Source organism: Bos taurus, chromosome 16, assembly GCF_002263795.3.
Source record: "Bos taurus isolate L1 Dominette 01449 registration number 42190680 breed Hereford chromosome 16, ARS-UCD2.0, whole genome shotgun sequence".
Taxonomy (NCBI): Eukaryota; Metazoa; Chordata; class Mammalia; order Artiodactyla; family Bovidae; genus Bos; species Bos taurus.
The window spans coordinates 32730405-32741508 of NC_037343.1; the positions used below are offsets into that span (position 1 = coordinate 32730405).

At 39.6% G+C, this 11104-nt stretch overlaps 1 protein-coding gene across 6 annotated transcripts in view; it reads right to left on the bottom strand.

Annotated features, from left to right (window-relative positions):
- Positions 1-6831, bottom strand: part of CATSPERE (catsper channel auxiliary subunit epsilon) — a 157061-nt gene extending 150230 nt beyond the window's left edge. For 5 of the 6 annotated variants that reach the window (XR_009490836.1, XR_009490835.1, XM_059875694.1 and 2 more), the window contains exon 1: positions 6698-6831. Coding sequence is in view for 3 of the 6 variants with exons in the window: in XM_059875694.1 (XP_059731677.1) it covers positions 6698-6762 (65 nt within the window). In the remaining 3 variants the exon portion in view is untranslated. Of the gene's footprint in view, positions 1-5666; positions 5892-6697 lie in introns of all 6 variants that reach the window. The other variant, XM_059875696.1, reaches the window with a different exon arrangement.
- Positions 6832-11104: the final 4273 nt, after the last annotated feature.

Genomic DNA, 11104 nt, shown 5'->3' on the forward strand with positions numbered 1-11104 from the left:
GGCTGGAAAAGATTGAAGGTAAGAGAAGAAGGGGATGACAGAGAGGATGGACTGCTGGATGGCATCACTAGGTATTGAATGAGTTTGAGCAAACACTGGGAGACTATGAAGGACAGGGAAGCCTGGCATGCTGCAGTCCATGGGGTCACAAAGAGTTGGACATAACTGAGCAACTAAACAACAACAAAGCAGGGCCCTCCTGGAACAGATCTCTGTCCCCTATGTCCTCTGCTTTGCCTCATTTATTGAAAAGGTTTAGTCTCCCATGTCTCCCCTCTGTCTCAAAAGGCTGGCTTAAGAATTAATGAAAGAGAACTTCTAGTTCAAGATGGTGGAGTAGAAGGACATGCGCTCATTTCCTTCTGCGAGAGAACCAAAATCACAACTAGTTGTTGAACAACCATCAACAGGAGGATGCTGGAACCTACCAAAAAAAGATATCCCATGTCCAAAGACAAAGAAGTCACAGCAAGATGGTAGGAGGGCCACAATCACGATAAAATCAAATCTCATACCTGCTGGGTGGTGACCCACAAACTAGAGAACAATAATACCAAAGAAGTTCTCCCATTGCTATGAAGGTTTAGAACCCCATGTTAGGCTTCCCAGCCTGGGAACCTGACAGAGGGACTGGGAATCTGCAGGAAATCTGACCTTGAAGGCCAGCAGGATTTGATTACAAGACTTCCACAGGACTGGGGGAAACAAGAGTCTCCAGGCTTGGAGGGCATTAAAAAAAACCTTGCGTGCACCAAGATTCAAAGGAAAGGAGCAGTTGACCCCACAGGAAACTAATCCAAAACTACCTGCTACTGTTGAAGGGTCTCCTGTGGAGTCATGGGTCGGCAAAGACTCACCACAGGGATGGGACTGGCAGCAGTTGTCTGGGAAGGTCCCCTTTGATGTAAACTCTCTTGGACGTTGACATTAACCCAACCATAGAGGCCCTAGACCCCAGACCTGGGTCATCTCAGGCCAAAAAACTACCAGGGAGGGAGTGTAACCCTACCCATCGGCAGATAACTGGATTAAAGCTTTACTGAGCAAGGCCCTGCCCAACAGAGCAAGGCTCAGTTTTTCCCACCATCAATCCTTCCCATCAGGAAGCTTACACAAGTCTCTTAGCCTCATCCATCAGAGGGCAGACAGAAGAGGCAAGAAGAACCACAATCCCACAGGAACTAAAACAAAACCACATTACAGAAAGTTAAATAGCATGAAACACCAGAAAGTTACATCCCAGATGAAGGGACAAGATAAAACCTCAGAAAAAATAACTAAGATGGAGATAGGTAACCTTCTAGAAAAAGAGTTCAGAATAATGATAGTGAATATGATTCAGGATCTCGGAAGAAGAATGGAGGCAAAGATTGAGAAGATGCAAGAAATGTTACCAAAGACCTACAAGAACTAAAGAACAAACAAAGAGAGATGAATAATACTCTAGAAGGAATCCATAGCAGAATAACTGAGGCAGAAGCATGGATAAATGACCTGGAGGACAGAATGGTGGAAATCACTGCTACAGAACAGAATATAGAAAAAAGAATGAAAAGAAATGAAGACAGCCTGAGAGACCTCTGAAACAACATTAAACGCAGGAGCATTCACTTTATAGGGGTCCCAGAAGGAGAAGAGAGAGAAAGGACCTGAGAAAATATTTGAAGAGGTTAATAGTTAAAAACTTCCCTAACACAGGAAATGAAATAATCAACCAAATCCAGGAAGCACAGAGAGTAATACTGTAATCAAACTGACAAAGATTAAAGACAGAGATAAAACATTAAAAGCAACAAGGAAAAACTAACAAATAACATACAAGGGAACTCGAATCAGGCTATCAGCTGATTTCTCAACAGAAACTACAAGCCAGAAGGGAGTGGCATGTTATATTTAAAGTGATGAAAAGTAAGAAACTACAAACAAGAATACTCTACCCAGCAAGACTCTCCAGATTTGATGGAGAAATCAAAAGGTTTCCAGACAAACAAAAGTTAAAAGAATTCAGCACCAACAAACCAGCTTTACAACAAATGCTAAAGGAACTTCTCTAGGCAGGAAACACAAGAGAAGGAAAAGACCTACAGAAAATAAAACCCAAAACAATAAAGAAAACAGTAACAGGATCACACATATCGATAATTATGTTAAATGTAAATGGATTAAATGTACCAACCAAAAGACATAGTCTGGCTGGACAGGTGAAAACATGTGCACGTATGCACTTCCACTTACCACATCATTCTGCTTGACCCCCCCCAAATTGTGTGTAATTATTTTATATTGTTAGGTTAATCATGTTCCCGTTATGGCTTGCAATTGTAATTATCTTTTATTTTTTGTCTGGCTATTGACTGTGAAAACTGATAAACATATTTTACTATTGTGATTATGTAACTATGACTCACTTAATAACATTGTATCATGATTGGTCAACAGAAAAATTATAGACTTGTATATCACCAAAACTATCATTTAATAGAAAAACCTGTAATCACTTTTTAAAGTCCGTATGCATATCAGAATTATCTTGGATTTTTTTGAAAACTATAAATGCCCAGGTATTGTTTTTTTTTGTTTCGCCAGTGTTCCAGATATGTTTCTAATGAGCAGCCATGTTTAAAAACAACAGGACTATACGAAGATCTTTTATCTAGTTTGTTTCACTTGTATTATTCCATATTCAGTGTTCCCATTTCATTTAGCTTATGTTTTCCAATTTCACCATCTATTCTTTTTTTAATGGATGTTCTTTCTCAAGCCTTTATCAAGCGTAGTATAAAAGCTTTTGTATACATATATATAAATAATATATATAACATTTTAGAAAACTCATGAATTTTTGACTAACAAAAATTTTTGACATATTGATTCCACTTGTTTAACTTAGTATGAACAGAATGCTAGATTTCAAATTTAAAAAAACAGATATGTAACAAAGGTTTACTGTATAGCACACGGAACTATAATCAATATCTTATAATAACCTATAATGGAAAATAATTTCAAAAATAACATGTGCATATGTATAACTGAATGACGCACACACATAAAAGGATTGTAGTGTGTGAAACGGAGATGGCAATGGCACCCCACTCCAGTACTCTTGCCTGGAGAATCCCATGGATGGAGGAGCCTAGTAGGCTGCAGTCCATGGGGTCACGAAGAGTCAGACACGACTTCACTTTCACTTTCACTTTTCACTTTCATGCATTGGAGAAGGAAATGGCAAGCCACTCCAGTGTTTTTGCCTGGAGAATCCCAGGGACCGGGGAGCCTGGTGGGCTGCCGTCTATGGGGTCGCACAGAGTCGGTCACAACTGAAGCGACTTAGCAGCAGCAGCAGCAGTGTGTGAAATTTAGTAATGTTTATCTTTTTGCCAGTTTTTCTAAATGTCCTATGGACATCTAATAACAACATATGAGATATAAAATTTTAAATATATTTGTGTATGATATGATTAATATAAATATAAATTTATTATATTTCAATTATTAATGCCATCATTCAAGATGCTCCTATTCTTATTTTTTCAGCACTTGATAAAATATTCTCAGAGAAATGTTAATATGTCTTACTATAAGTATATTTTTTTTCTTTTCCCTTGTATTTCTTCTGGTTTTTGCTTTATATATCTTTGTTTCTTTGTTAAGGTGTCTAATGGTTTATGATGTCTATCTTCTTTGTGAAGTGTACCTTTCATCATTAAAAATACTCATCTTTGTTTCATTTAAAATAAGTAAATTAAAAAAAATAAAAAGAATGAAAGAATGTGAACATGTAGTAACAAAAAACAGCAGTTGGGCCCTGAGAGCAGGTAACAATTTAAATAACAGATCAGCCATATAGCAGTCACAGAATCTTCAGTTCCTCCCTGAAACCATAGATAAGAGTCTAATGCACATTCCTGAGTTGTTTTGCAGATACTAAAACCCCAACCAGAAGCAGAAGTGAGCTGCATGCTGACCACTGGTTGGAGCCAGAAGGTTGATTATTGAGATTCCCAAAATACCACCCTGTTACTTCACCATCAAACAATGAGAGAACTGTGTCCAAGCTAATCGTATATCCTGAGATCCTTCCCCTCAAGACTGTCTTATAAAACTCTTCCCTGAAATCCAATGGGGAGCTCAGGTCTTTTGAGCATTAGCCACCCATACTCCTTGCACTTGGAATAAAACCTAACTTTCCTTCATAAAAACCCAGTGTCAGCAAATTGACTTTACTGAGCACCAGCAAGCAGACCCAAGTTTGGTAACAGTGGTAGAAAGTTTAGATAAATACCTCTTAGACCTAGGGGCAGGAAAAGATTCTTAAATAAAAACATCTACCCTGGATTTCTCAACTTCCCCTTCCAAAAGGCTAACAATAAAATAAAAATCCATTAAGTTCAGGAAAGCGCCTCCTTTAAAAGCACACCTTATTAAGAACTAAAATTCAGGGAGTCTGACCGCCACAAAAACAAAAACAAAAAAAAACCTTTGTCTTCTCTAACCTCTAATTGAGCATTTCCTTCAATTATGAATGTACACCAGGAATTGGAAAACTATGTTCTTTGGGCCAAATTCCATTTGTGCTTTGTAAACAGACTTTTATTTGTACACAGCCACGCTATTTGTTTACCACTGTTGGTTTACTACTATTTATTACTGTTGTCCCCTACTACGGCAGAGCAGCTAAAACAGATACATTGCTTGAAAAGCCTAAAATATTTAGTATCTAATCCCTTACACTAAAGCTTGGTGATCTCTGGTGTTCAGTTCAGTTCAGTCGCTCAGTCATGTCCGACTCCTTGCAACCCCATGAATTGCAGCACACCAGGCCTCCCTGTCCATCGCCATCTCCTGGAGTTCACTCAGACTCACATCCACTGAGTCGGTGATGCCATCCAGCCATCTCATCCTATGTCGTCCCCTTCTCCTCCTGCCCCCAATCCCTCCCAGCATCAGAGTATTTTCCAATGAGTCAACTCTTCGCATGAGGTGGCCAAAGTACTGGAGTTTCAGTTTCAGCATCATTCCTTCCAAAGAAATCTCTGGTGTACAACATAGCAAACATTATAAACTCCCTTAGCTCACAGGTGAACCTAAATAATATCAACTACCATTAATTTATTGATACATGTGTTAAAAGTTTGAAATATATCATGGTTTTCATGCCTCACAACACCATGAGATAGGTTTTATTATTTCATTTTATAAAGAAGAATATTAATTTTTAGAGTTCTGTCACAATGCTATGTTTTAATTTTTTCTCAGTACTTCAATGGAGAAGGCGATGGCACCCCACTCCAGTACTTTTGCCTGGAAAATCCCATGGACAGAGGAGCCTGGTAGGCTGCAGTCCATGGGGTCGCTAGAGTCGGACATGACTGAGCGACTTCACTTTCACTTTTCACTTTTCACGCATTGGAGAAGGAAATGGCAACCCACTCCAGTGCTCTTGCCTGGAGAATCCCAGGGACGGGGGAGCCTGGTGGGCTGCCGTCTATGGGGTCGCACAGAGTCGGACACGACTGAAGCGACTTAGCAGCAGCAGCAGCAGTACTTCAATGACTTTCCAACCACTACTTTTACTCTATTTGACTTATCCATCTGTTCACTGAGATGCCATGGATCCCTTAGCTCTGAAACCTCTATAATAGTTTTATTGTTGGTATCCTTACATTTTAACGTTGCACTGTGCACTAAGGCGCTTCAGTCACGTCTGACTCCGTGCGACCCTGTGGACTGTAGCCCGCCAGGCTCCTCTGTGCACGGCATTCTCCAGGCAAGAATACTGGAGTGGGTTCCCAGGTCTTCCAGGGATCTTCCCAACCCAGGGATAGAACCTGCGTCTCTTACGTCTCCTGCGTTAGCAGCCAGGTTCTTTACCACTAGCGCCATCTGGGCTAGAAGGTAATAAACAGAATATTCACAAAATATCATTTTTCCAGTTAACTATCTGTATTTTAACCTGTGATGAAAATGCAAAATATTTTGATACACTTTCTTAATCCAGCAGCCACCTAATGCTGACCAAAAAACTTACATGGAGGATCCCTCAGAACTTTAAAGTTTTCCTTCCTCATCATCAACCCACTTTCTGCGGGAATTACATATTCTTACATATTCATAATTACATAGTCTTACATATTGCACATTTTAAAAGCACCCTCTCACAAATCATTCAACCACAACTACTAACATAAACCATCAACTACCTAGTTACCCTAGTGAAGCGCCCCCACCCTCATTCCTGGTGGAGACTTTTTGGTCCTCTCTGTGCTTCCCTCTGGCAAAAGGGTTCAGAGTGGGACCCGCTGTACAGGAAACCGACACGTGAAAGTAACGCAAAACTTGGGGAACTTGGGGAGACAGCTAAACCCTAATTTGTTGTTTAGTCGCTAAGTCATGTCCGACTATTTGCGACCCCATGGACTATAACCCATCAGGCTCCTCTGTCCATGGATTTCCCAGGCAAGAAGACTGAAGTGGTTGCCATTAGGTTGCCATTCCCTTCTCCAATTGCGTGCCCTCATTTCCCGCCCTCATTCACTGAAAACCCTGAACGGGCGGCGGGGAGCCGGTGTTGGCGCCAGGAGAACTGGGGAAGGAGGCTGCGGTCCACCGGAGCCCCAGTCCCCGGGACGCTAAGGCGCAGGGATATGGCCCCGCCTGCCCAGCCCCAGGGATGCCCCCTCCCGCGTCTCTCTACCTCCACAGGGCCGAGCCGCAACAGCTCAGCCAGGACAACAACACTGCCACTCCCGAGGCGGACATGGCGCCGGCTCGCCACTACCCAACAGCCGTGCCACGGGTGCGGGTGGCTGGAGGGGGCGGGGGCGGGGGCTCTTCGCCAGGCGCTGGCGTGTGCGCATGCGTGCAAGCGAGCGCCGAGGCCGAGCTGCCGGAGGAGAAAATGTAAATCAGATTTTAGGAAAAGCAAAACTGTGTTTTTATGGAATGAAGTAGCATAACCACTTAGGAAAATGTGAATTGATTGGATGAAGGTGAAACTTTTAAGCTAGTGTATCGTTTAGCCCAAATCTTCATTGTGACAGCATATAATCACTGCGATAGCTATTACATATCTAGCAGTACCCTCTCTGTTGCACGAAGCAGGCACTCGATAAGTGATTTTGAACACGTGTACACCCGTGGCGGATTCATGTTGATGTATGGCAAAACCAATACAATATTGTAAAGTAATTAGCCTCTAATTAAATAAATTTAAATTTTTAAAAAATAAAGAGCTAAAAAAAAATAAAATAAACAGAAGTGAATAGTAACATGTGCTTATTGAACATCTGCTTTATGCCCAACACTACCTCGTGCACTTGAGTACCAAGAAATAGGATAGCATTCTGATTTGCAAAGGGATTTGCAATCCTGTAGTAAAGCCAAAATAAACAACAAAGCTATCACATAGTGTTATAATCTAACTGTTTACTTGTACCCCAAATAATTTACGCCCTTGAGGACGACAGCTGTATCTTTAGTCGTCTTTATTTTATCGTGCCCAGCATAATCCTGTTCTCAGTGTTTACTGACTTAATGAATCACTGAATAAAAGTTGTAAAATTTGTTCCAGGAACTATTAGAGAATGGGATTGTCTATATACAAATGATTTGAGAGATACTACATTTTATGCGATTTTATTCCCAGTTTCTTGCGAAGCAAATTTATATCAGAACTAGATGTCATAGTTAATATGCGTTGCAGTTGAAAGAGCATTTGATCAGCAGTAGCTATCGTCAAACACAAAAATAAAGCAGCCAATTATTTAATCAGCAAAATGAGTTTATTTGGGAATAGCAGAGAATTGCAATCCGACACAGGCAAACTTTGGTGAATCATAGACAAATTTGGAGAACAAAGGAGAAGGGACCTGCTTTTACTAGGTTTTAGGAGGAAACGCTTGAGTTGTTCTGAACAAACATTCACTGGAGAAGAGCCAGGGTCGGATGTTATGCAGTTTCTCTTTGGGTGTAAGTGGTAGTGCATCGCCAGTAGGTCAGGGAGGGGTCTTCCTTCCTTTTTCTTAAAAGCAAGAGATAAAATTGCTCTGTGAAAAATATCTTCCCTTATACCAGAAGAAAAGTAATATTCTTATCTTCTTTCTTGCTGCTGGTTATGCAGACGGCAACAAGTGGCAAGTGGGTGAGAGCTCCCTTTTCAAGACTGCCTGACTCCATTTAAGATGACGTTTCCTTTATTTATTTTCATACACACTCCCATTTATTTTCATATCTCAACTCCAGCACTGTTGTAGACACATCAAAGTTCAGAAGGAAAGGCCCATGGTTAACTCTAATTTTGAAGCAATCTAAGGAATCTGGTAAGTCTGCATCCTTTTGATATATATATTATTTTCCCCACCACACAGCAATTAAATGACATGGAGTGAGGAGTGAGGTGGGGGGGAACACACAAAATAAGATGGAGTGGCTTTGTGGGAACAAGAATATCCTGTTCTTGCAGCAGTAAAGAATCAAGGTAAACAGAGAGACACCAGGACCATGCCTCAGCTATTCGTTCTTGAGCCAGTGCCAAGGTTGTACAGGCAGTACCTGCTTTCAAATGATTGATTACTTACAATTGGTGGTTGCCTTATTATAGTTGCCCAAGTTGGGTGAGCTCACTTTCTGTTGAAAGCCCTATTGTTTTATCTTGAACTTTACCTCCCCTTTGACTGGGGCAACTTCTCCCTAAAATAGAACTCCCATAGCCACCCAACCCCTATTTCACATCTCATACCAGAGCTTGTTCAGGACAAAGTGGGAGGAAAAGATAATGTATAAACCTGTGGGAACTGATCACTCCCCTCTCACCTCCTTACATCCGTAAGTCTCCAGCCCACATTTCATATCCTCACTAGTTCCCCAGGTCACAGTTCCATCTGGCCCCTGATCTGAAATAGATTGTCTGGGGTCACTAGGGACCCTGCACTAATTGTGGCAGAGGATATATTCCTAGCATATCAAATTAGAATTGTTTGTCATAATCTCGTGTTTGGGGTTCATATAGTTTATGTCATAGGCTAAACACTACTCATGGATAACATTGTTTTCATGTGAAGCAAAATACATTTCAACAGACATGAAGTGAATTTAGTGGACACTTCTGTCCCTTAACCCTAAATTCTGACATTTAGACACATTCGGGAATCCTTGATCACAATTGAAAGATTGGCACTACTGACGTTAACACCTTTACTTTCTTACCCTCAGAGGACTTAGCCAAAATCATGGCCACATTGATGTACACTCTGCATGATCTTGTTCCACGTCTGTTTTCATGTCTTTACAGCATTAGAAAAAAGTGCAATACCTAATTTCTAACCCACTATTCCTGCATCAGAAATAGAATTCACTCTAACCATTTTAAAAATTTTCATGAATACTTTTAATTAGTCTCCTTAAAATAGCATAACATCCAATGAAGTTTGAATTCCTTTAACAAGTATTTATCAAACTATTAAAATGCGGCAGACATTGAGCCAGGCATAAACCATGTGATAGTAAACGGAATATTCTTGGTCCCTACGCTTACAGAACCTACCTTCCTTGGAGGTGAGCAAACAGAATCAAGGGTTTAGTTTTTAAATATATATAGGTTTGGTAGATAATAGACAAGAAATGTAATCTAATTTTGAAGGATCTAAGAATCTAATGTTTAGGAAGATAAGATTTTTTTTTAATAGGATCATTCATTGGTTACATTTTTCTAAAATCCATTTTATTATAAAAACATATATTCAGGAAAGTGCACAAAAGATGTGTACGATACTTAATAATTTGTTACATAATCGCTATGCAAATTTTTAAGAACTGGAACATTATCAGCATTGCATAAGCCCTCCTTATGCCAAAATCATTACTCCCACTTTTGTCATGAATCAAGCATCCATATATGTGGGTCTATTTCTGAGCTATTTTGTTCTGTTAGTCTTTCATCTCTCTGTATGACAAGCTGTGATATCTATCTAATAGAAGAATTCTCCCCTCTTGTTTGTCTCCATGATTTCTTTGGCTATTCTTAGTCCTTTGCATTTTCATATAACTTTTAGAATCAGTTTGTTTAATTTTGCAAAAAAAAAGTTGCGGTTTTATTGAGATTTTATTAAATTTATATCTCAATTTGGAGAAAAGTTGACATCTTTACAATATTAGCCAGTAGTAGGCAAACGTTTTTTTTCTAAAAGACCAGATAATATGTATTTCAGGCTTTGTCTCTTAGAGGAAAAACTGAAGCTATTATGTAGACAATTATATAGCCATTTTAAAAGGTGAGAACCATTCTTGGCTTGCAGACTCCTGAATCTCAACAAATCAGAAGTTGTTTTGAATGGATTTTGTCTGTGGACTGCAGTTTTATGGCCCAATAAATTTAATAAATTTATTTTCTTTTAATTTTTATCAGTAATGTTGTATAAGGTTTGGGGTTGCAATATTACATATCTGTTAGTTATTCTTTCCATTGAATTCTTAATTTTGGTTATTGGATTTTTTAACAAATTCTAGAATTCACTTGTTTTTTCACATGTTCAGGTATCTGCTGAAATTTCCAAACCATATATATTTCCTTGAACAGAAAAAGGAGTTACTTTATGTCTGAAAACTTCAATGTCACCATTCTCTATGGGACTGTTCCCATTGTCTTTTTTCTAGTTTTTCGTTGTTTCGTGTGCTTGATTATATTTTATTGTAGTCAAGATATTACAGTAGCAAAATTGTTTGTAGAAACAATTTCAAGTTTAGGATGATATTTTCATCTAGAGAGAGTTTTTGATTGCTTATGCCAAGGGTTTGAGGAAGCCCCACCTCTAGGATCAGTTCAGTTCAGTCACTCAGTCGTGTCCAACACTTTGCGACCCTCATTAGTTATATGTTAGATTTACCTGAGTAGCCTCATTCATACACAGCATGGTAACAATATGTAAAACGTCAGTACACCATTGTTCATCTTTGATTCTCTGTTAAAAAAAAAAAAAAGAATTTTGTAGAAACAATCAGGCCTTGGAAAAATCAGTTGCTGTCTTCAATAGGAACTGCAGGCTTTTATACTTACAGCAGCAAGCATGGGTTACCTCTATCTGCTGCTGCTGCTGCTGCTAAGTCG